The following is a 22,926-nucleotide window of genomic DNA, read 5'->3' on the forward strand; positions in this document are numbered from 1 at the left end:
TTGTTAAATGTGCTACTTAAAAGATTGCTTGCCCATGCAAAAAAGTAAATGGAAATACAGTGCTAATAAAATCTAAGCTTTGTAGCAATTTGGAGTATTATTTATGACAGGTGCTACTTCTCTAACTTAACAGAAAAATGATGAAGGGGTCCATTTCCCACTGTGGGCCATTTGTCTTGGGTTTGAAGAGCTAACAGTTCTCACCAGTGGAGAAAACCTTCTCACTACAACAAATACTTATAATCTACCTCTCCCTTTGAATTTTACAAAAGGTAAATTACTAAAAAAATTTCCTTCAGCTTTCTGCTAGTTTTGCTTATCGAATCCACTACCTTGCTCTAATGACCTAAATTACTATGCAATACAACAACTATGGTTTGTCATTCAGTTTCCTGTTGACCAAATATTCATTATATTGGGTGCTGTTTGTCTGCAATTCCTTGTATATTTTAAAAAATATAATATACTGTTTAAAATGTGTGTATATATGTATCTGTTTTGTGCATAGCTTTTCCATCCATATGATTTTAATGAACAAAAATGCCTTCTCCAATCCCCTTTGTAGATTTTACATTTTCAATGAATGTTCAAGGTAGGCTTTTACACTTAGGCAATAAATGCTGCTGCTCTTGATTAACAGACCAATAATGATTGGACTATTAAATTTGTCAAGTAATTTTGGAAATGGAACTGTACTTTATTGAAAAGTTGTTACAGGAATGGCTTTTGGCTTTCTGAATAATAAAAGGAACAATACTTAAGATGTCCACCAACATGTACTTTCTGCAATAATATTATAGCTGTTGCATTACTCATAAAAAGTGATTTGCTGTGAAACATGTATGTCTGAGGACTGATAACCTTGCATGCTAACCAGATAACATTTAAATTTCATCAATGTTTAATTAAAACATATTGCACCTACAATGGCAATATTTGTTTATTACATTGTAATAACTATAATTTTGATTTGTAATGTTGCCCACAGCTTAGGCCAAGGTTTTCTGCTCCTGTTCGCGCGGGCATAACATATTGCAAGAAAACAGTTGCATTTCATATCAGTGTAAAAGTAGGAGGAATCGTCCCCTCCCCCGTCAGTTTTACATCAGGAACCTCATTGTCATACATTTGCATATCACCACTAGGCCTATACACGAAATTCGTATTTCCAGGTCAGAAAAAGATTCTACAGCAGCGTGACGTCAGAATGCAATGCACAACTGGTCTCTGAACCTGGCGAGCAGAACTCCAGGGGGAGCTCAAGAGGTAAAGGCAGCACTAAAGGGGGAGAAGGTGATGTCGGGGTGATGGGTGATGCCAGGGGGTGAACTTGGATGAAGAATGTTTCCTGGTGTACTGACTTTGCATTGGGACAGCGTTAAAATGGCACCTGGATCATCAAAGCACTGTGTTGATGACTGTGTGGATGAGTCAGAGGCTGTCCACCAGCAATGAGTTGTAGTTTGCCTGCTTGCCTTCCCCTGTCCCATGCAATATGGTGGAAAAAGCTGCCATTGTTTTATTCCTGCCCAAATTTGGCCTTTTCTGATATTGGAGAAAATCTCACTCCAAGTGTCCAATTGAAAAAAGAAATGCTGGGATTTGCCACTCCCCTACGTGTTGGGTGGGTTGGTGTGAGAGTGGAAAACAGCATGAGAAAACCACCATCTCATTTCAGGTTGACATAAAAGCAGGAAGTGATCATCCTGTCCTCCCATCGGTGGTGGGCTGCATTTCCCAGCATTCAATGTTGGGAACTTCATTATTGGGCCCATAGGCCAGATTAATAAAATAATACACCCACCTCAAAAAATGCTTCCACGGCAGTATGATCTACAATTGGTCTCAGAAAGCATGCATCTGGCAAGCAGTGTTTTCAGAGGAGCTTGGAGGTGAGTGCAGCGCTTGTAATGTGGCTCTGCGCTCAGGCGGGGAAGAGGGTCGTACCAAGGTGATACTGGGGGAGCCAGGGAGACACCTGAGTGAAGATTGTTTCCTGTTATGCTTGCTGTTTGCTGGGACTGCCTTTAAAAATGGTGTCTGGATCATCAAAGCACTGAGATAATGGCAAAGCAGACAAATCAGAATCTGCCTGCCAGTGATCTGTCTTGGAATTCCTGTCTGCCTTCTTTTTGCATCAAGTCCTGCAGCATAGGGCATAAAAAGCCACATTGCCATTAGAGGGCTCAACACTGGTTTTTGCACCCAACATTGGACTTTGCCAATATCAGAGAAAACTTTGCCCAAAAATTTGCATTTATGTAGTATGTTCCATGAGTTGAGGATGTCCAAAATACTTTACAACCAATTAGGTAGTTTTGAAATGTTGATACAGTTAAAATTATGGAACGTTGTTAGCCAATGAATGCAAAGCCTAGTCTCACAATCACTAATGTGTTAAGGATCAAGTAATCTGTTTTGGTGATGCTATTTGAGGAATAATTATTGGCCAGGAGTGACCAGAATCCAAAAAATGAAAAATTCTTAAATGATTGAAGGTGGCTGAATAAATGTTAATTTCACTTTCCATTGTTTTGTTTAGATGCTCTCCAAAGTCGAATGTTCAAGTACTTTCCTAAATATCTGTTACAAGCATTACAAGTCAAACCTCTGGCAGGACACTACCACAATTGGAGCATTTCTGTTAAGGTAAGATTTGGGGAGTTTTTCCAACTAACATTCTTTTATTTAATATGTTTTGAGGAATTGTAATTATCCTTCCATTGTGGTTACAGTGTTCTTTATAATATAATTTTCAGTTTAAAAAGTAGAAACTCAAGTCAATACCTTTTTTGTTATCATTTTGAAAGATTTTGTTTTCAATTTAAGTTAGAATTAGAAAAATAACATAGGCCAGAATTCTCATGCCAGCGAGAACTCATGGTCTTGCTGACAACTGATTCCCATGTTGCGGGTTTCTCAACAGCAGGGGGTGCATACAGCGGGAAACTCCATCGACAATGGTGGGACCAGAAGATCTTGGCACCGGCCAATGGCATACTGCCTCTGCTGTTGCAAAACGCACCGGGGGAGATGGGGGTGGGGGTTGATATATTTTGTCCTAATCTAAGGCATGAAGGAACTATCAAGTGTGACAGTGGGAAGGTTTATATAGAACTGGTAGAAATTGCAGAGGTGCTCAATGAATACTTTACTTCAGTATTCACAGTGGAAAAGGATCTTGGTGGTTGTAGTGCAGACTTGCAGCGGACTGAAAAGCTTGAGCATGTAAACATTAAGAAAGAGGATGTGTTGGAGCTTTTGAAGTTAGGTAAGTCAAGTTAAATAAGTTGCCGGTACTGGATGGGAAGAGATTGTTGAGCCTCTGGCGATGATCTTTGCATCATCAATGGAGACGAGAGTTATTCCAGAGGATTGGAGGATGTGGTTCCTTTATTCAAGAAAGGGAGAAGAGATAGCCCAGGAAATTATAGACCAGTGAGTCTAACCTCGGTGGTTGGTAAGTTGATGGAGAAGATCCTGAGAGACAGGATTCATGAACCTTTGGAGAGGTGTAATATGATCAAGAATAGTCAACACGGCTTTGGGAAAGGCAGATCGTGCCTTACGAGCCTGCTTGAATCTTTTGAGGATGTGTCCAAACACATTGACGAAGGAAGAGCAGTAGATGTGTTTTATATGGACTTCAGCAGGGCATTTGATAATGTGCTCCATGCAAGGCTTATTGAGAACGTGAAGGGTCATGGGATCCAAGGGGACATTGCTCTGTGGATTCAGAACTGGCCTGCCCACAGAAGGCAAAGAGTGGTTGTTTTTCTGCATGGAGCTTGGTCACTAGTGGAGTGCCTTGGGACCCTTGCTCTTTATGATTTTTATAAGTGACTTGGATGAGGGAATGGAGGGATGGGTTAGCAAGTTTGCTGATGACACAAAGGCTGGAGGCATTGTGGATAGTATGGAGGGATGTTAAAAGTTGCAGCGAGACATTGATAGGGTGCAAGACAGGGCAGAGAAGTGGCAACCCAAGTAAGTGTGTGGTGATTCATTTTGGCAGGTCAAATATGATGACAGATTATAATATTAAGGGTAAGACTCTTGGCAGTGTAGAAGATCAGAAGGATCTTGGGGTCCGGGTTCATAGGACACTCAAAGCAGCTTCACAGGTAGAGGCTGTAGTTAAGAAGGCATATGGTGTACTGGCATTCATCAATCGAGGAATTGAGTTTAGGAGTCGGGAAATAATGCTGCAGCTGTATAAGACCCTGGTCAGACTTCACTTGGAGTACTGTGCTCAGTTCTGGTCACCTCATTACAGATAGGATGTGGAAGCCATAGAAAGGGCGCAGAGGAGATTTACAAGAATGTTGCCTGGATTGGGTGGCATGTCTTATGAGGATAGGTTGAGAGAGCTTGGTCTTTTCTCCGTAGAGAGATGAAGGATGAGGTGTGACCTGATAGAGGTGTATAAGATGATGAGAGTATTGATCAAGTGGATTCTCAGAGGCTTTTTCCCAGGACTGAAATGGTTGCCACAAGAGGACACAGGCTTAGGTTGCCTGGAGAGTAGGTACAGAGGAGATGTGAGGGGTAAGTTTTTCACTCAGAGGGTGGTGGGTGCACGGAATCGGCTGCTGGCGGTGGTGGTGGAGGCGGATTCAATAGGGTCTTTTAAGAGACTTTTAGATAAGTACACGGAACTTAGTAAGACGGAGGGTTATAGATATGCCTAGTAGGTAGGGACATGTTCGGTGCAACTTGTGGGCTGAAGGGCCTGTTTGTGCTGTAGTTTTTCTATGTTTCTAAGTTTAAAGCTGATTTGAAAATTTATGTTGAAGACAAGGGAAAAAAAGCCAGTTTTAAACTGTGAAACATATTTTAAAAAAAACAAGTTGAAAGATAGTTAATGGAAGGGAACTGTTGAGACTCAGGCCAGAAACTCAGATGTTTTATGAAGTTAGCCTAGACCCTAGGTTTTTACATTTGAATTTGGCATGGGTGAGCATAAGGTATTTCACTCTAGGTCACTCAAGTGACTCATTTGGAAGCTTTTATCAAACAAAGTTTATTTAAGGACACAGTTAAAGTATAACAACAAGAATTAGTGTAACTTTTAACAATTACAAGATTCAAACATGATACAGTATAAACCTTAACAGCTAGCTATCTATGTTGTTCCAAGTCAAACACCATTTCACAAACATACACACCTTCCTAGACATGGCACAAAAAAAGACATATTCTCCCGTGATGCTGGGCTTTCAGCTTTGAACACTTGCTTTGAATAGCTCCATTAAATGTGGAACAAATCTCTGAAGCTTCTCAGTCCTTCAACTTTCATCATGCCTCTGGAGAGAGAGAAAGAGACTGAGACATTGCCTTTTTCCACCAGCTTCTAACAGCAATTAAAAACCTATCCTCAGGCATCACCTGACCAGTCCATTATCCCCAAATCAAGCTCCATTCAGTATTCCCCAAAGAATCATAAAACCCTAGAACACTGTGTTAGTCCAGATTAAAATCAACATAAGGTCCATTATATTGCTTCAGTAACACTTAGAGGACACTGGATGCAGACATCTCGGCACCAATAAAATCTTGCAAAGGAACATGATTAAAATACATTTCTTAAAAGCACAGGATCATCACAGGAACCAAATAATTTTCATATTTGTCACTCATTGTCAACATCACGTAGAACTCACCATTTAAATGAAGAGAAAATTAGGTACTGGTAGAAATCCTTTTACTCTATTTCAACAATGTCATTCAGCTACAACTTAAAAGAACATTTACCATGGGGGCTTGATTTACCTTCATCACCTTATTCCATTTAAAATTGCTTGATGAGAGAGAAGAATTTCTGTTTCCGCCCCAATTGAAATGAAATCCAAAATAAAAATAAAATGCTGGGAAAACTCAGCAGGTCAAGCAGCTTCAGTGGAGAGAAACAGAGTTAATGTTTCAGGTTGATGATCTTTCATCAGAATTGAAGAAAGGCAGAAATGCAAGAGCTTTTAAGTCAGTGGAAGTGGGGAGGGGGACTGAAAGCAGAAAGGAGAAAGCCATGGGGAGATTAAATAACAAAGGTTTTCATGATGCAACAGCCAAAGAGAATGGTAAATACAGGTAATGTCCAAATGAGGTGTGAATGACTACATAAAAAGCATCTGAATGCTGCATGAGGTGTCAAAGAAAGAAACCAAAACCAATCAAATAAAAAAAGAAACGCACAGAACGGAAGATAGAGGCTATAATATAAAATTGTCAAACATGACGTAGGGTACAGTGTTGAAATTTAAGGTGCTGTTCCTCGGTCTTGAGTTGAGCTCTCTAGCAAGTCATTTGGTCTTTTGTGTTTTGTCTCCAAAGTAGAGGAGACAATATTGTGAACAACTTTACAGATATTTGAAAGTAGTGGAAGCTGTTTCATTTGAAAGGAGTGTTTGTAGCCTTGGATTGTGAGAAGGGAGGGAGTGAAAGGAGGTGTTGCATCTCCTATGCTTGCATGGAGAGATTGCATAGGGAGGGTGTTAGGGGGTGACTGAGGAGTGGACTTGGGTCTTCATGTAGAAAATACTCCCTATCATATGATGAAAGGGGGGTCGGGAGAAGATATGCTTGGTGGTTGTTTTACACCAGAATTGGAAGAAATGGTGGAGGATAATCCATTAAATAGAAGGCTGCTGGGTGGAAAATTAAATCTATTCCTACAAGATTAAGGATCATGGAATATGACCTCCTCTGCACTGTAATGATTCTGTGGCTGCTGCTTAGAAATAACTCAAATAGAACATAAGAACATAAGAAATAGGAGCAGGAGTAGGCCATCTAGCCCTTCGAGCCTGCCCCACCATTCAATATGATCATGGCTGATCTGTCGCTGCTCAGTTCCACTTTCCCGCCCTCTCCCCATAACCCTTAATCCCCTCTCCTATCAAAAACCCATCAACCCGCGTCTTTTTTGTCCACATGAGCTATGTAAATCATCCCAATTTTCTGCTTGCTCCTATTCCTTTAATATTTCTCTTTAAATAATGATCTATTTTTAACAAACTATTTCATGAATCTACTCCAACACTCTCAAATTATGCTAAACTAGTACTAAACCTTCATTATACATACTTTGCAATAAAGGACAGTTCTGATTGCCTTATCATTAAAAATCATGTAGAGTCAGTAGACAATACTTTTTGATCATTTCAAAATTGTGGGATTATACTCATCAGGAAAGGCTGAACAGACTGGGTCTCTTCACTTCTGGAAAATGAAGGCTCAGGGGTGATCTAATAAAATTATAAAAGGCTTTCACAAGTAGACTCAGAAAATATTTCCAGTTGTGTGGAAGAGCAAATCTAGAGAGTATCAATATAATTAGTCACCAAGAAATCAGGCATGAAACTCAGCACAAACTTCTTTATCCGAGAATGATGAAAACGTGGAATTCACGATCGCAGAGAATAATTGATGCTTTTGATATAGAAGCATTTAACAAGAAAATGGCTAAACATATGAGTGAGAAGATAAAAGAGACTTAAGCTGATATTGACGCGAGAAAGGATGGGGGAAGCTCATTAGAGCATGAAAAACAAGAGTAAGAGTAAGATGCTAGGTCCTCAAGCCTGCTCTACCATCTGTAATATCATGTCCCAGCTTTGACTTCAACTCCACTTTCTCATCCAATCCCTATATTTCTTCATTTCCTTACAAAGAGCACAAATAATTAGCAAGCTCCCTGTTGAATGTGCGTAATGACTGAACATCCATAGCCCTCTGGGGTAGAAAACCATCTAAGCGTTGAAGTTTCTCCTAAATGGTTTATCCCTTATCCTGAGCCTGTGCCTCCTGATGCTAGACTCTCCAGTCAGTGGAAACAGTCCATCAGCGTTTGCCCATATAATCTTACATATTTCAATTATACTCAATCTCTTCACATAGAACAACTTTTGATAGGTTAGAACTCTTCATTTACTGGGACATTGACCCAGTTTCAATGATAAATGTCAAGCCATCAAACCCTCACCCCTGTATTGACTCTCATATCCATTATGTCCTGTCTTTGCCCCTCATACCCTTCCATCGCCCTATATCTCCCTATGCTGCCTCATATCACCTCTTTGTTTATACCATCTCTATGCTACTTATGCCACCTCTCTGCCACTTATATCATCCCTTGCCCCTAATACTGCATTCCCCGTTATAACCCTGAGACTATCCATGCTTCCATGTATTCTCCTGGCCGCTTGCACAGTATCCGCTCTAGACACACTTTATGATGTCTTTGAAATGGGCATAAAAACAAATAAACATTGGACGTTCAAATCTCATACAAACACGCCATACTGAAAAAACTCCCCTTCAAAAATAACTATTAAATCCTCTTAAATGCTAAATTCTCCCTCAGTGTGCCCAAACAGGGCCTGGAATGTGGTGACTAGGGGATTTTCACAGTAACTTCATTGCAGTGTGAATGTAGCCTACTTGTGACTAATAAATCAACTTTATACATCAAGCTGTAGTGCGGTTTGTAGGGATCTGTGCTAGGACCCCAGCTGTTCACATTATAAATTAATGATGTGGAAGAGGGAACTGAATGTATTATCTCCAAATTTGCAGATGATACAAAGTTGGGTGGCAGGGTGAGCTGTGAGGGGGATGCAGAAATGCTTCATCGTAATATGGAAAGGCTGAGTCTGTGGGCATCTGCATGGCAGATACAGAATAATGTGGATAAATGTGAGGCTATCCATTTGGTAGCAAAAATAGGAAGACAGATTATGACTTTGAAGGCTGTGTGACAGTCAATATGGCCTGTCCGAAGAAGCAGGACACCGAGCGTGGAATCATCCCATGGTGAGAATTTTGGTAGCCAGCTACAGCCATGAGCATGCAAAATAATTCTCATTAATAAATCCTTCTTGTGTTTATCAATAAAGACTGCGAAAGTGCACCTTTACAACAGCAGATATCTCTTCCTTGGTTTATATGTAACATGCGTCCTTTGTTTGAACAGAGGGGAGTACGGTAGGATGAGAGAAGAATTGGCGAATGTGGACTGGGGGAGTGCGTTGGAAGGTAGGTCTGCTGAGGAGCAGTGGAGGATCTTTAAGGAGATCTTCCTTGGTGCTCAGCAGAAATTTATTCCGATGGTCAAAAAGGACCGTAGGAGGAGAGGTAATAAGCCGTGGATAATGAAGGAGGTGAAGGAAAGTGTTAAATTAAAAGCGGAGGCGTTTAGAGTAGCTAAGAGTAGTGGGCAAGAAGAGGATTGGGAGAGGTTTAAATGTCAACAAAGATTGACAAAGAAGTTGATAAAGAAGGGTAGGAGAAACTGTGAAGCTGGGCTAGGGCTTAATATAAGAAAGGATAGCAAGAGTTTTTATAAATATATAAAAAGGAAGAGGCTGGCTAGGGTGAACGTTGGACCCTTACAGGATGAGAAGGGGGACTTAGTGGTAGGGGATGGGGAAATGGCTGAGGTCTTGAATAACTTTTTTGTTTCAGTCTTCACGGAGGAGGATGTGAATAATTTGCCGGGTGTTAGAGATGGAAAGGTGGTAGGACTGGAGGGTCTCAATGACATTATTGTTACTAGAGAGGCGATGCTCGACAGACTGGAGGGGCTGATTGTGGACAAGTCTCCAGGACCGGATGGAATGCATCCGAGGGTTCTGAAAGAAATGGCGGAGGTGATAGTGGATGGTGGATGTGGTCTTTCTTGATTTCCAGAAGGCGTTTGACAAGGTACCTCACAAGAGGTTATTGCAGAAGGTTAGGGGACATGGAGTTGGGGGTAGGGTGTTAGCGTGGATAGAGGATTGGTTGTCAAATAGGAGGCAGAGAGTGGGGGTCAATGGGTGCTATACGGATTGGCGGTTGGTGACTAGTGGAGTGCCCCAGGGGTCGGTGCTGGGGCCTCAGCTATTTACCATTTATATAGATGATCTGGAGGAGGGAACCGAGTGTATGGTGTCGAAATTTGATGATGACACCAAGATTGGTGGAACGGCAAATTGCGCGGAGGGTGTGGAGAGTCTGCAGAAGGATCTAGATAGGCTGGGCGAATGGGCCAGGAACTGGCAAATGGAATTTAATGTCGGCAAGTGCGAGGTGGTCCACTTTGGTAGGAATAATGGTAGGAAGGATTATTACTTACTTGGCGAAAAACTGCAGCAGGCGACGGTGCAGTGGGACCTCGGGGTCCTTGTGCATGAGTCGCAAAAACCCAGCTTGCAGGTGCAGCAGGTGGTCAGGAAGGCGAATGAGATGCTGGCCTTCATAGCGAGGGGGATTGAATATAAAAGTAGGGAAGTCTTGCTGCGGCTATATAGGGCATTGGTGAGGCCGCAGCTGGAGTACTGTGTGCAGTTTTGGGTGCCGTACTTACGCAAGGATATTTTGGCCTTGGCAGGCGTGCAGAGGAGGTTTACTAGGCTGATGCCGGAGTTGAGGGGGTTGAGCTATGAGGAGAGGCTGAATAAACTAGGCTTGTACTCATTAGAGCTTAGAAGAATGAGGGGCGATCTCATTGAGACATATAAGATGATGAATGGGATGGATAGGATAGAGGTGGAGAGACTCTTCCCGCTCAGAAAGGACAGTAGGACTGGGGGCACAGCCTCAAGATAAAGGGGGGGTGGTTTAGAACAGAGTTGAGGAGGAACTTCTTCACTCAAAGGGTGGTGAATCGCTGGAATTTTCTGCCCGTTGAAGTGGTGGAGGCTGCCTCGCTAAATATTTTTAAGACGTGGGTTGATAGGTTTTTGATAGGCAAGGGGATTAAGGGTTATGGGGAGAGGGCAGGAACGTGGAACTGAGCCACGACAGATCAGCCATGATCTTATTGAATGGCGGGGCAGGCTCGAAGGGCTAGATGGCCTACTCCTGCTCCTATTTCTTATGTTCTTATGTAAAATTGTGAAATAAAAGAAATATACTAATTAAATTATAAAAGCCTTTGAGTCTTTATTTCTCATCCCTTCTCCATGTTTTATAAGCATGCCATCCAGAGAGCAGAATTCATAAGCTGCAAGGATATGTTTAAAAGGTGTTGGCAGAGCCTGAACTTTCAATTTTCACAAGCTGTGTCTCTGTGGCAGATATCACATCCTCATTTGATATGTAATTTGAGTTGTAAAATTATGAAATAATAAATGTAAAATAATAAAATAAAAGCCTTGTAGTCTTTATTTCTCATCCCCTCTTCACGCTTTACAAGCATGCCAAGAAGGGCTCAAAATCTGCCAAATACACATATCCAGAACACGTTGGATCCCAGACATCCCAGGTATGGGGTCTGGTACCTGTACATTGTAAAACCCTGTTCTATCTGTGAGAATTTTCCTGCCATCTTGTCCAAATTTCCTTGATTGGTGATGGTGGATTTAAAACTGAATTTAATGGTGTCCATGTATCTGAGAAAAAGGATATTTTTGAAATATATTTGCCATTTGTGAAAGACTTCTGTGTGCTGAAGCCAAGCTGTTGGATGAAGAAGATGTTGAAGGTTCTGTGATCTTGGCAACAACTCTCCAATTCATTTTCAACTCACCCACACTGAAATATACACCACGGTCTTGACCAAGAATAAAGAGAATGAGAGTGGTGATGATGAATTTAAATATGTCTATTGACAGGTGAATAAAGATTACGGAGCAATTCATTCATGGCATTGATCAGAAGAGTTTCATTCCAGAGCAGCATATTACGTAGGTCTACAAAATACAAGAGGTGTTTCTGAAAGAACACCCCATGTATTTGAAATGATTTAAGGTACAGGACTTGTTTAAAAGACATACAACAGATTCTGAACCCTTAATTTTTACAGCCTGTGTCTGTATTCGCTGGGTATTCGCTGGGCGAATGGGCCAGGAAATGGCAAATGGAATTTAATGTTGGCAAGTGTGAGGTGGTCCACTTTGGTAGGAAGAATGGTAGGAAGGACTATTACTTACGTGGCGAAAAACTGCAGCAGGCGACGGTGCAGAGGGACCTCGGGGTCCTTGTGCATGAGTCGCAAAAACCCAGCTTGCAGGTGGTCAGGAAGGCGAATGGGATGCTGGCCTTCATAGCGAGGGGGATTGAATATAAAAGTAGGGAGGTCTTGCTGCAGCTGTATAGGGCATTGGTGAGGCCGCAGCTGGAGTACTGTGTGCAGTTTTGGGCGCCGCACCTGCGCAAGGATATTTTGGCCCTGGAGGGAGTGCAGAGGAGGTTTACTAGGCTGATACCGGAGTTGAGGGGATTGAGCTATGAGGAGAGGCTGAATAAACTAGGCTTGTACTCGTTAGAGTTTAGAAGAATGAGGGGAGATCTCATTGAGACGTATAAGATGATGAATGGGATGGATAGGATAGAGGTGGAGAGACTCTTCCCGCTCAAAAAAGACAGTAGGACTAGGGGGCACAGCCTCAAGATAAAGGGGAGGCGGTTTAGAACGGAGTTGAGGGGGAACTTCTTCACTCAAAGGGTGGTGAATCTCTGGAATTCTCTGCCCGTTGAAATGGTGGAGGCTGCCTCGCTAAATATTTTTAAGAAGCGGGTTGATGGGTTCTTGATAAGAGAGGGGATTAAGGGTTATGGGGAGAGGGCGGGAAAGTGGAACTGAGCCACAACAGATCAGCCATGATCTTATTGAATGGCGGGGCAGGCTCGAAGGGCTAGATGGCCTACTCCTGCTCCTATTTCTTATGTTCTTATGTATTGCAGCTGTCTGTTCCTCGGCTGATATGTAATTTGAGTTGTAAAATTATGCAAAATAAATGTACAATAATGAACAAAAGTCTTGTGGTCTCTATTCCTGCTTCCTTCTCCATGTTTTAAAAGCATGCCAGAAAGGACGCAGAAACTGCCAAATTGGCTTAAACCTTCAATTTTCACAGCATCTGTCTGTTTGACAGCTGTCTCTCCCTCAGTTGAAATGCAATCTGTAAAACTATGAATAATAAAAGTATAATAATTAAATTACAAAAGTCTTTTAGTCTTTATTTCTCATTCCTTCTTCATATTTTATAAGCATATCATCCAGGGCCCAAAATACGCAAATCTGGAACAAGTCCGGTAGCCAGCGCCTCCGATATGGATCCAGTACCTGTACAATGTAAAACTCGGTTCATTCTGCACCTAATGCAGCATTTTCCTGTTGCCTGCTTGAGCCCTGGTGGTTGTGGGATTATTTGCTTGATTTCCGTACATCATCCTAAGTTGTATTTAGGTGTCAACAAGCTATGTACTAGACTGCAAAAACGACCAATGACTAGGAGCCACTTGTGTTGTGGAAACCAAATCAATGTGATCTATGTGATCTGTAATATCAAAACGTCTGAAAATTGTATCAGGCCTTAAGATATTTTACTGAGACAGATGTCCTTAACGTCACTCACCTTGATACGTACTTCCCTACTGTCTCACCACAGCACAGAAGCACCTTGAATTCATGATGATGACATGTCTGAGCACCAGATCCAAGCAATAAAGCTTAATCAGGAGGCTCAGACTTCTGTGGCAGGTCTTGTTGATGTCCAGACCCCTGGTAACAAGGCTTCCCCCACAGTGAACCAGGAGAGCATGCATTGCCAATGCTTGTCAATGACTGTCACTGGAGTATCACATCCTCTTCTCTGCCTTTCCTGCAGTTCCGCTCACCCCTCAATGAAAGGGATGAAAATAGCAAATTGTGAGTGTGAGAAATATATTGAGTGATGTGAAAACAAAGACAGTGTTTGTACAGGGTGAGAGTGAGACTTGGTGGTGAAGGAACAACAATGTGGCTGAGTGAGCTTTTCATTTTCAGGTGAGGATGTGAGCTAGTATCTGATAAACTGATGCATTGTAAAACTTTATTCATTCAGTAGTTTCCCGTTGGCTGTTTGTCAGTCCTTGTCGAAAGTATTTGATAGGTTTGTTTATCAATCTGGGTTGCATTTAGGTTTCAACAGTCCGAGTTTGAGGATGTGCTCTAAATTAACAATGAATAGGAGCCACTCAGGTTGGGGAAAACATTGGTGAGTATAGGAATTGAAAGATTGAATTTGAACTCACATCTTCCAATTATTAGTCCAGTCCTCTGACCGCCATGCCCGAGGTTCAGGTCCCACTGAATTAAAGGAAGTTACAGTTGGCATTTTTTAAAAAACAAATTTTGGTACAGTTTTTTCTTTAATCTGTAATGACACTGGAGTGGAAAATCTGAACAACCCAACATCAGCTTTCATTGATGAATGAAATTGATGAATGTTTGGGAAGCAGCTGCTCAGACTGAACAATGGGAATTGTTCGAACACAGGATCTGAGGCCCTGTGTTCAAATGACAGCTGCAATGTAGGAGTGGAGAAGCAATCACCTTGTAATGCATGGAACTCATTAGAACCAGAGTGATCTTCTGGACTAGTTTTCAATTGCCTCTGGGGATTGACGAAGAATTTACTAGCAAACCTTTCTTCCAACGTAACCTTGTTTATCAATCTGTTAATTCACCTACGCTGGTTGAACTGGAGAAGTCTATATATTGTGCTTCACAAGGCATTGCATTTGAGTGAGGCAGGCTGGATACACCAGAGTGTCTTTCTCCATCCGTCATTTCCCATATGTTTTAAGCATCATATTATTTCAATAACTTAAATGTAAGAAGTTTAACTTCTGGAAATAAACATGGAAGGAAAATGAAGTAACTGGGTTTTATGATTTATACATGGCTGAAAGCAAGGTTTTGAAATTCAGACACACTCAAGAGTGAACAGCAATGAGTGTGGCTTTGGACAGTGTGTGGAAGTTTGGTGAGAAAAGGGAGTTCAGTGAGGAGGGGAGGGTGCTACTCCTTTGCTCCTCTAACTTCTTCATCTTGTAGGAATTCTCTACAGGGGAGGTGGCAAGCTGTTAGTGAATATCCAGCAAGTGGTCAAGATCTATTTTCCAAAGGTTGAAAATTGTTCTGTACTTTGTGATAAGATTAACTAATATCTAAAGTAAATAACTGAATAAAATCATTAAGTAATTAGTTAAAGATCATGAGTATATCGGGACAGTTGGTGTGTCATGCCTGCAGCATGTGGCAGCTCATGGATACTGGTGTTATCCAGGGCAGGCACGTCAGCAGTAAGTGTCCACGGCTTAAGGAGCTTTGGCGCAGAGTCATTGAGCTAGAGTTTGAGCTGCAGATGCTGCGAGGGAGGGAGGGAGTTACCAGAAAGCTTTGTTTCAGGAGGCAGTCGCACCCTTTCAAATATAACCTTCCACTTGGGAAAGTGTTCAGGGACAGGAGGGCATAACATAAGAACATAAGAACATAAGAAATAGGAGCAGGAGTAGGCCATCTAGCCCTTCGAGCCTGCCCCGCCATTCAATAAGATCATGGCTGATCTGTCGTGGCTCAGTTCCACATTCCCTCCCTCTCCCTATAACCCTTAATCCCCTCGCTTATCAAAAACCCATCAACCCGCGTCTTAAAAATATTTAGCGAGGCAGCCTCCACCACTTCAACGGGCAGAGAATTCCAGAGATTCACCACCCTTTGAGTGAAATGTTTGAGTGAAATGAGCATGTTTGCTGCTGAGGTAGGTAAGGGCACCCAGAGGGTAAGAGTGCAGAAATTTCAGCCACTTCAATTGTCTAAATTGGAGGTTCTTCCAGCTGGTTCAGTTGAGAATGGGGAATGAAGGGTGGATGGGTCATAGAGGTTTAAAGCATGGAAACAGGCCCTTTGGCCCAAGTTGTCTATGCCATCCAATTTTTACCACTAATCCCATCCCAATTGCCCACATTTGGCCCTTATCTCTCTATACCCATCTTATCCATGCAACTGTCTAAATGCCTCTGGTAGTTTGTTCCAGATAGTCACCACCCTCTGAGTGAAAAAAATTGCCCCTCTGGACCCTTCTATGTCTTCCTCCCTCACCTTAAATCTATATCCTCTCATTTTAGACCCCCTTCCCTTTGGAAGAAGATGTTGACTATGTACATCATCTAAGCCCCTCATTATTTTGTAGACCTCTATAAGATCACCTCAAAGCCTCCTCTGCTCCAGGGGAAAAAATCCCAATCTATCCAATCTCTCCTTATAACTCAAACCATCAAGTCCTCGTGGCATTCTAATAAATATTTTCTGCACTCTTTCTAGTTTAATAATATCCTTTCTATAATAGGGTGACCAAAACTGCACACAGTATTCCAAATAAGATAAGATAAGTAGAAAAGTAAATTGTGCGGAGGGTGTAGAAAGTCTGCAGAGGGATCTAGATAGGCTAAGCGAGTGGGCGAGGACCTGGCAGATGGAATACAATGTTGGCAAGTGTGAGGTTATCCACTTTGGCAGGAATAATAGTAGGAGAGACTACTATTTAAAGGGCGAAAAGCTGCAGCATGCTACAGTGCAGAGGGACCTGGGGGTCCTTGTGCATGAGTCGCAAAAACCCAGCCTACAAGTGCAGCAGGTGATCAGGAAGGCAAATGGGCTGCTGGCCTTCATAGCGAGGGGGATTGAATATAAAAGTAGGGAGGTCTTGCTGCAACTGTACAGGGCACTGGTGAGGCTGCAGCTGGAGTACTGTGTGCAGTTTTGGTCGCCGCACTTGCGCAAGGATATTTTGGCCTTGGAGGGAGTGCAGAGGAGGTTCACTAGGCTGATACCGGAGTTGAGGGGGTTGAACTATGAAGAGAGGCTGAATAGACTGGACTTGTACTCGTTGGAGTTTAGAAGGATGAGGGGGGATCTTATTGAGATGAATGAGATGGGTAGGGTAGAGGTTGAGAGGTTCTTCCCGCTCAGAAAGGATAACAGGACTAGAGGGCACAGCCTCAAGATAAGGTTGGGGGGCGGGGGGCGCGGTTTAGAACGGAGTTGAGAGAAACTTCTTCACTCAAAGGGTGGTGAATCTCTGGAATTCTCTGCCCGTTGAAGTGGTGGAGGCTGCCTCGCTAAATATATTTAAGACGCGGGTAGATAGGTTTTTGGTAGGCAAGGGGATGAAGGGTTATGGGGAGAAAGTGGGAAAGTGGAACTGAGCCACTTCAGATCAGCCATGATGTTATTGAATGGCGGGGCAGGCTCAAGGGGCTAGATGGCCTACTCCTGCTCGTATTTCTTATGTTCTTATGTTCTTAAATGTAGCCCAACTAATGTCTTGTACAACTTTAACAAGATGTCCCAAATCCTCTATTCAGTGTTCTGACCAATGAAACTGTGCATGCTGAATGCCATCTTCACCACCTGTCCACCTGTAACTCCACTTTCAAGGAGCTATGAACCTGTATCCTTGATCCCTTTGCCCTATAACTCCCCAGTGCCCTACCATTAACTGAGTAAGTCTTGCCCTGATTCGAGCTACCAAAATGCATCACCCCTCATTTATCTAAATTAAACTCCATCTGCCATTCATCAGCTCACTATCCCTTTTGATAAAGATCCCACTGTAATCCCAGATAACCTTCTTCACTGTCCACTATGCCACCAATCTTGGTGTCATCTGCCATGCCCCATAAATCTTCATCCAATTCATTAATACAAATAACATATAACAGTGGACCTAACATGAATCCCCGAGGCTCACCACCGGTCACAGGTCTCCAGTTTGAAAAACCCTTGACAACCATCCTGTCTTCTCGTCAAGATGTGGGTATGCCGGCGTTGGACTGGCGTAAACACAGTAAAAAGTCTGACAACACCAGGTTTTAGTCCAACCTATTTATTTGATAATATTCTCACTAGCTTTCGAGGGGACAGCCTCTTCGTCACTCCATTCACCTGACGAAGAGGCTGTCCCCTCGAAAGCTAGTGAGAATATTATCAAATAAATAGGTTGGACTAAAACCTGGTGTTGTCAGACTTTTTACTGTGTTCTCTCGTCAAGCCAATTTTATATCCTGTTGGCTACCTCACCCTGGATCCCATGCGATTTAACCTGGTGCAAAAACCTCCTTGAAGGCTTTGCTAAAGTCCACGTAGACAACATCAACTGCACTGCCCTCTTCTACCGTCTTGGCTACCCCTTCAAAAACCTCAATCAAATTCATGAGACATGATTTTCCACTCACAAAGCCATGCTGACTGTATCTAATCAGTCCTTATCTTTCTAAATGCCTGTAGATCTTGTCCCTCAAAATACCTTCGAACAACTCACCTACTACGACATTAGGCTTACTGGTCTCTAGTTCCCAGGCTTTCCCCCGCAGCCTTCCTGAAACAAAGGCACAACATTTACTTCCCTCCAATCTTCAGGTACCTCATCTGTGGCAGTTGGCTTGGGATCTGCAATTCCTTACCAGTCGCCCACAACACTGTGGCTACATTTCATCAGGTCCCGGGGATTAACCTACCTTGATGCGCTTTAAGACTCCTAGCACCTCCTTCTTCGTAATATAAATTCCTCAAGACATCACTATTTATTTCCCCAAATTCCTTAACATCCATGACTTTCTCAACTGTAAATACCGATGAGAAATATTCATTTAGGATCTCGCCCATCTCTTGTGGATCCGTACATAGATAACCTTGTTGATCCTTAAGGGGCCCTACTGTCTCCTTAGTTACTCTTTTGCCCTTTATGTATTTTTAGAAGCTCTATGGATTCTCCTCAGCCAAAGCAGTCTCATGCCCCCTCTTTACCCTCCTGACTTGTCTTTTAACTCTACTCCGACAACCTCTATATTCGTCAAGGGATCTGCTTAATCCCAGCTACCTATGCATGCCAAAGAACAAAGAAAATTACAGCGCAGGGTCAGCCTTTTGACCTTCCAAGCCTGCACCAACCGTGCTGTCTGTCTGAACTAAAACCCTTCCGAGGGCCATATCCCTCCATTCCCCTCCTATTTATGTATTTGTCCAGACGCCTCTTTAAAGTCACTCTTGTATCTGCTTCCACTACCCCCCTGCCCCCGGCACCAAGTTCCAGGCACCCATCACCCTCTGTGTAAAAAAAAACTTGCCTCATACATCTCCTTTAAATGTTGCCCCTAGTAATTGACTCTTCCACCCTTGGAAAAAGCCTCTGACTATCCACTCTGTCCATACCCCTCATAATCTTCTTGTAGACTTCTACCAGGTTGCCGCTTAACCTCCGTCATTCGAGTGAGAAAAAAAAACAAGTTTCTCCAACCTCCCCTGGTAGCCAATGTCCTCCATGCCAGGCAACATCCTGGTAAATTTTTTCTGTACTCTCTCCAAAGCCTCCACATCCTTCTGGTAATGTGGACACCAGAATTGAACACTATATTCCAAGTATTGTGCGGAGGGTGTGGAAAGTCTGCAGAAGGATCTAGATTGGCTGGGCGAATGGGCCAGGAACTGGCAAATGGAATTCAATGTTGGCAAGTGTGAAGTTGACCACTTTGGTAGGAATAATGGTAGGAAGGATTATTACTTACATGGCGAAAAGCTGCAGCATGCAACGGTGCAGAGGGACCTCGGGGTCCTTGTGCATGAGTCGCAAAAACCCAGCCTGCAGGTGCAGCAGGTGATCAGGAAGGTTAATGGGATGCTGTCCTTCATAGCGAGGGGGATTGAATATAAAAGTAGGGAGGTCTTGCTGCAACTGTACAGGGCACTGGTGAGGCCGCAGCTGGAGTACTGTGTGCAGTTTTGGTCGCCGCACTTACGCAAGGATATTTTGGCCTTGGAGGGAGTGCAGAGGAGGTTCACTAGGCTGATTCCGGAGTTGAGGGGGTTGGACTATGAGAAGAGGCTGAATAAACTAGGCTTGTACTCGTTAGAGTTTAGAAGAATGAGGGGAGATCTCATTGAGACATATAAGATGATGAATGGGATGGATAGGATAGAGGTGGAGAGGCTCTTCCTGCTCAGAAAGGACAGTAGGACTAGAGGGCACAGCCTCAAGATAAAGGGGGAGCTGTTTAGAACTGAGTTGAGGAGGAACTTCTTCACTCAAAGGGTGGTGAATCTCTGGAATTTTCTGCCCGTTGAAGTGGTGGAGGCTACCTCGCTAAATATATTTAAGACGCGGGTTGATAGGTTTTTGATAGGCAAGGGGATTAAGGGTTATGGGGAGAGGTCGGGAATGTGGAACTGAGACACGACAGATCAGCCATGATCTTATTGAATGGCGGGGCAGGCTCGAAGGGCTAGATGGCCTACTCCTGCTCCTATTTCTTATGTTCTTATGTTCTTGGTTCTTATTGCCTAAGGTTCTATAAAACTGTAATATGACTCGCCAATTTTTAAACTCAGTGCCCTGGCTGATAAAGGCAAGCATGCTGTGTGCCTTCTTCTCCACCTGCGTTACCACTTTCAGTGACCTGTGTAGCTGGACACCCAGATCCCCCTGCTGATCAGTACTCTGAAGGGTTCTGCCATTTACTGTATATTTCACATCTGTATTAGACCTTCCAAAATGCATTGCCTCATGTTTGTCCAGATGAAACTCCATCTGCCATCTGTCCACACAAGTCTCCAACTGATATATATCCTGCTGTATCCTCTGACAATCCTCATCATTGTCTGCAATTCCACCAACCTTTGCGTCATTTGCAAACTTACTAATCAAACCAGTTACATTTTCCTCCATATCATTTATATATATATATTACAAACAGCAAAGGTCTGAGCATTAAACCCTAAGGAACGCTAGTCACAGCCCTCCATTCAGAAATGAACCCTTCCATTGCTACCCTCTGTCTTTATCCATCTTGCCAGCTGTTTGTATCCATCTTGCCAGCTTAACTCAGATCCTGTGCGACTTCACCTCATGTCATGTTTAATCTAGGCCTCCCTTGCTCTCTGCCCTGTTTTCTCAGACCATCTATCCTGTCATGTTTTGTACATTTTCCCTGGTTTTATTTTTCTTAGCCTTACTGGACCCATTCACTGAGTTCTTCACAGCCTCTGTACTCTCTTTTAGTTTCTCTGCCTTCCATTTTTCATTTTACTGCCTTTATTTTCTGCTCCCATTTTACTTCCCTCTGACTTCCTGCATTGGTTCCCATCCCCCTGTCACATTAGTTTAAACCCTCCCCAACAGCACTAGCAAACACTCCCATTAGGAGATTGGTTGCCGTCCTGCCCAGGTGCAGATCATCTGTTTTCTAATGGTCCCATCTGCCTAGAACTGTTTCCAGTGTCCCAGGAATTTGCATCCTTCCATCTTGCACCATCCCTCAAGACACATATTTATTCTAGCTATCCCGACATTCCTACTCTGGCTAGCACGGGGCATTGGCAGTACTCCTGAGATTACTACCTTTGAGGTCCTACTTTTTAGTTTAACTCCTAACTCCTAAAATTCGACTTGTAGCACTTCATCCCAGTTTTTACCTATAGTGTTGGTGGCTATATGCATCATGACAGCTGGCTGTTCACCAGCCCCCTTCAGAATGCCCTGCAGCCGCTCAGAGCCATACTTGACCTTTGCACCATAACATCCTGGAGTTTTGTTTATGTCCGCAGAAATACTTGTCTATTCCCCTTATAATTAAGTCCCCTGCTCTGCCACTCTTTTTTCTGCCCTCCTGTGTAGCAGAGCCAGCCACAGTGCCATGAACCTGGCTGTTGCCATCTTCCCCTGGTGAACCATGTCCCCCAACAGTATCCAAAATGGTATATCTGTTTTGGAGGGAGATGACTGCAGTGCACCCCTGCGCTGTCTTCCTACTCTTCCTCTGTCTGGTGGTCACCCATTCTCTATCTCCCTCTGTAATTTTTATCTGCGATATGACCAACTCACTGAATGTGCTACCCACAGCTTCCTTAGCATCAGTTTTTGCTCCAAAGTGAATTCATCCGCTGCTCCAGAGCCATCAAGCGGTCTAACATGAGCTGCAGTTGAACACACATGATCCGATTGACCATGGCACTTTGGTATAGGAAGCTCTTCAGTGGATGGTGGGGGGTGGGGGGTGGGGGGTGGGGGGAGAAGCAGATAAGTATTGATAGGAGGTGACAGTATAGTGAGAGGGATTGACAATGTTCTGTGTAACAAGGAGTCAGAGTCCAGTTGGCTGTGTTGCCTGCCCCATTGCCAAGGTTTGGGATGATCTTGGATGCGAAGAGGATCCCATTGTTGTGGACTATGTAGGTACCAATAACATAGGTAAAATGAAGAAGCAGGATCTGCACAGGCATTATCATAAAATAGACACTAAATTTAATAACAGATCCACAAGGTTTTCATCTCTGGATTATTAACTCAGCCTCCGTGCAAATTGGCATATGGTACATCAAATTAGAGAGATGAATACATGGCTCAAGACTGGTGGGAGAGGTGAGTTTCAGTCTGTAGGCCATTAGCATCAGTATTGAAGAAAGTGGGGACTGTACAGTTGGGATGGCCTACATCTGAACCATGCTGCGAGCAATGATCTTGCAAACTACATACCTAGGGAAGAAGAGAGGGCTTTAAACGCAATAAAGGAAGGGATGGTCCTGGAGAGGAGGATATGATCACCACACTAGCATAACACATTTTCTAATGAATTACTTATCCTTTAACTGTTCTATAATTAAAGCTGCCTATTTAACTAGTCTGTCTGGTTTCCAATATGGCAGGGTGTTTTTTTTAATGGCTTTTGTCAATTTAACATAAAATGTGTAATAGCATATTAATTCAAACTACAAGAAGATAGTGACACTAAAACAATTGATTTTGAAACTACCAACAATGGCAAAATATGCTTGAAGTATAAAAACTATTTAAAGTCAAAAAATGGAGGCAGGATTCCTATTGCTGTCCATTTTCTGCACTCTCTGTTCTCTCAGATGTGACCATATGGAAACCGGTTATTGCATTGCAGCACGGTAAGTCATTGTAATTTAAATGCAACCCAAGGATTTGTCAAGCAAAATTTCATCACACGCTTCATTAGTTCCCATCTGGGTTCAAGCCTGAACATCACAGCTCAGGATATATTGGCCTTGGGTATATATCCTGGAGGTATAGAATAATATCAAGAACTAACAGATAAGATTATGGCAACGTGAGTTGCATAGATGATTAGCTATTGTTTAAAATGTTTTTTAAAGATGAT

The 22,926-nt window shown here is 42.9% G+C and overlaps 1 protein-coding gene across 1 annotated transcript in view; it reads left to right on the forward strand.

The window, feature by feature from the left end:
- The window catches only part of LOC145347013 (gamma-glutamyl hydrolase-like), a 46,311-nt gene that overhangs the window by 9,563 nt on the left and 13,822 nt on the right, over positions 1 to 22,926 (forward strand). Inside the window, exons 5-6 of the mRNA XM_080194900.1 lie at positions 134 to 272; positions 2,543 to 2,649. Of these exons, the coding sequence (XP_080051026.1) occupies positions 134 to 272; positions 2,543 to 2,649 (246 nt within the window). The remainder of the gene's footprint in view (positions 1 to 133; positions 273 to 2,542; positions 2,650 to 22,926) is intronic.

Source organism: Carcharhinus amblyrhynchos, chromosome 8 (genome assembly GCF_965287045.1).
Source record: "Carcharhinus amblyrhynchos chromosome 8, sCarAmb.v2.hapA, whole genome shotgun sequence".
NCBI classification, from domain to species: domain Eukaryota; kingdom Metazoa; phylum Chordata; class Chondrichthyes; order Carcharhiniformes; family Carcharhinidae; genus Carcharhinus; species Carcharhinus amblyrhynchos.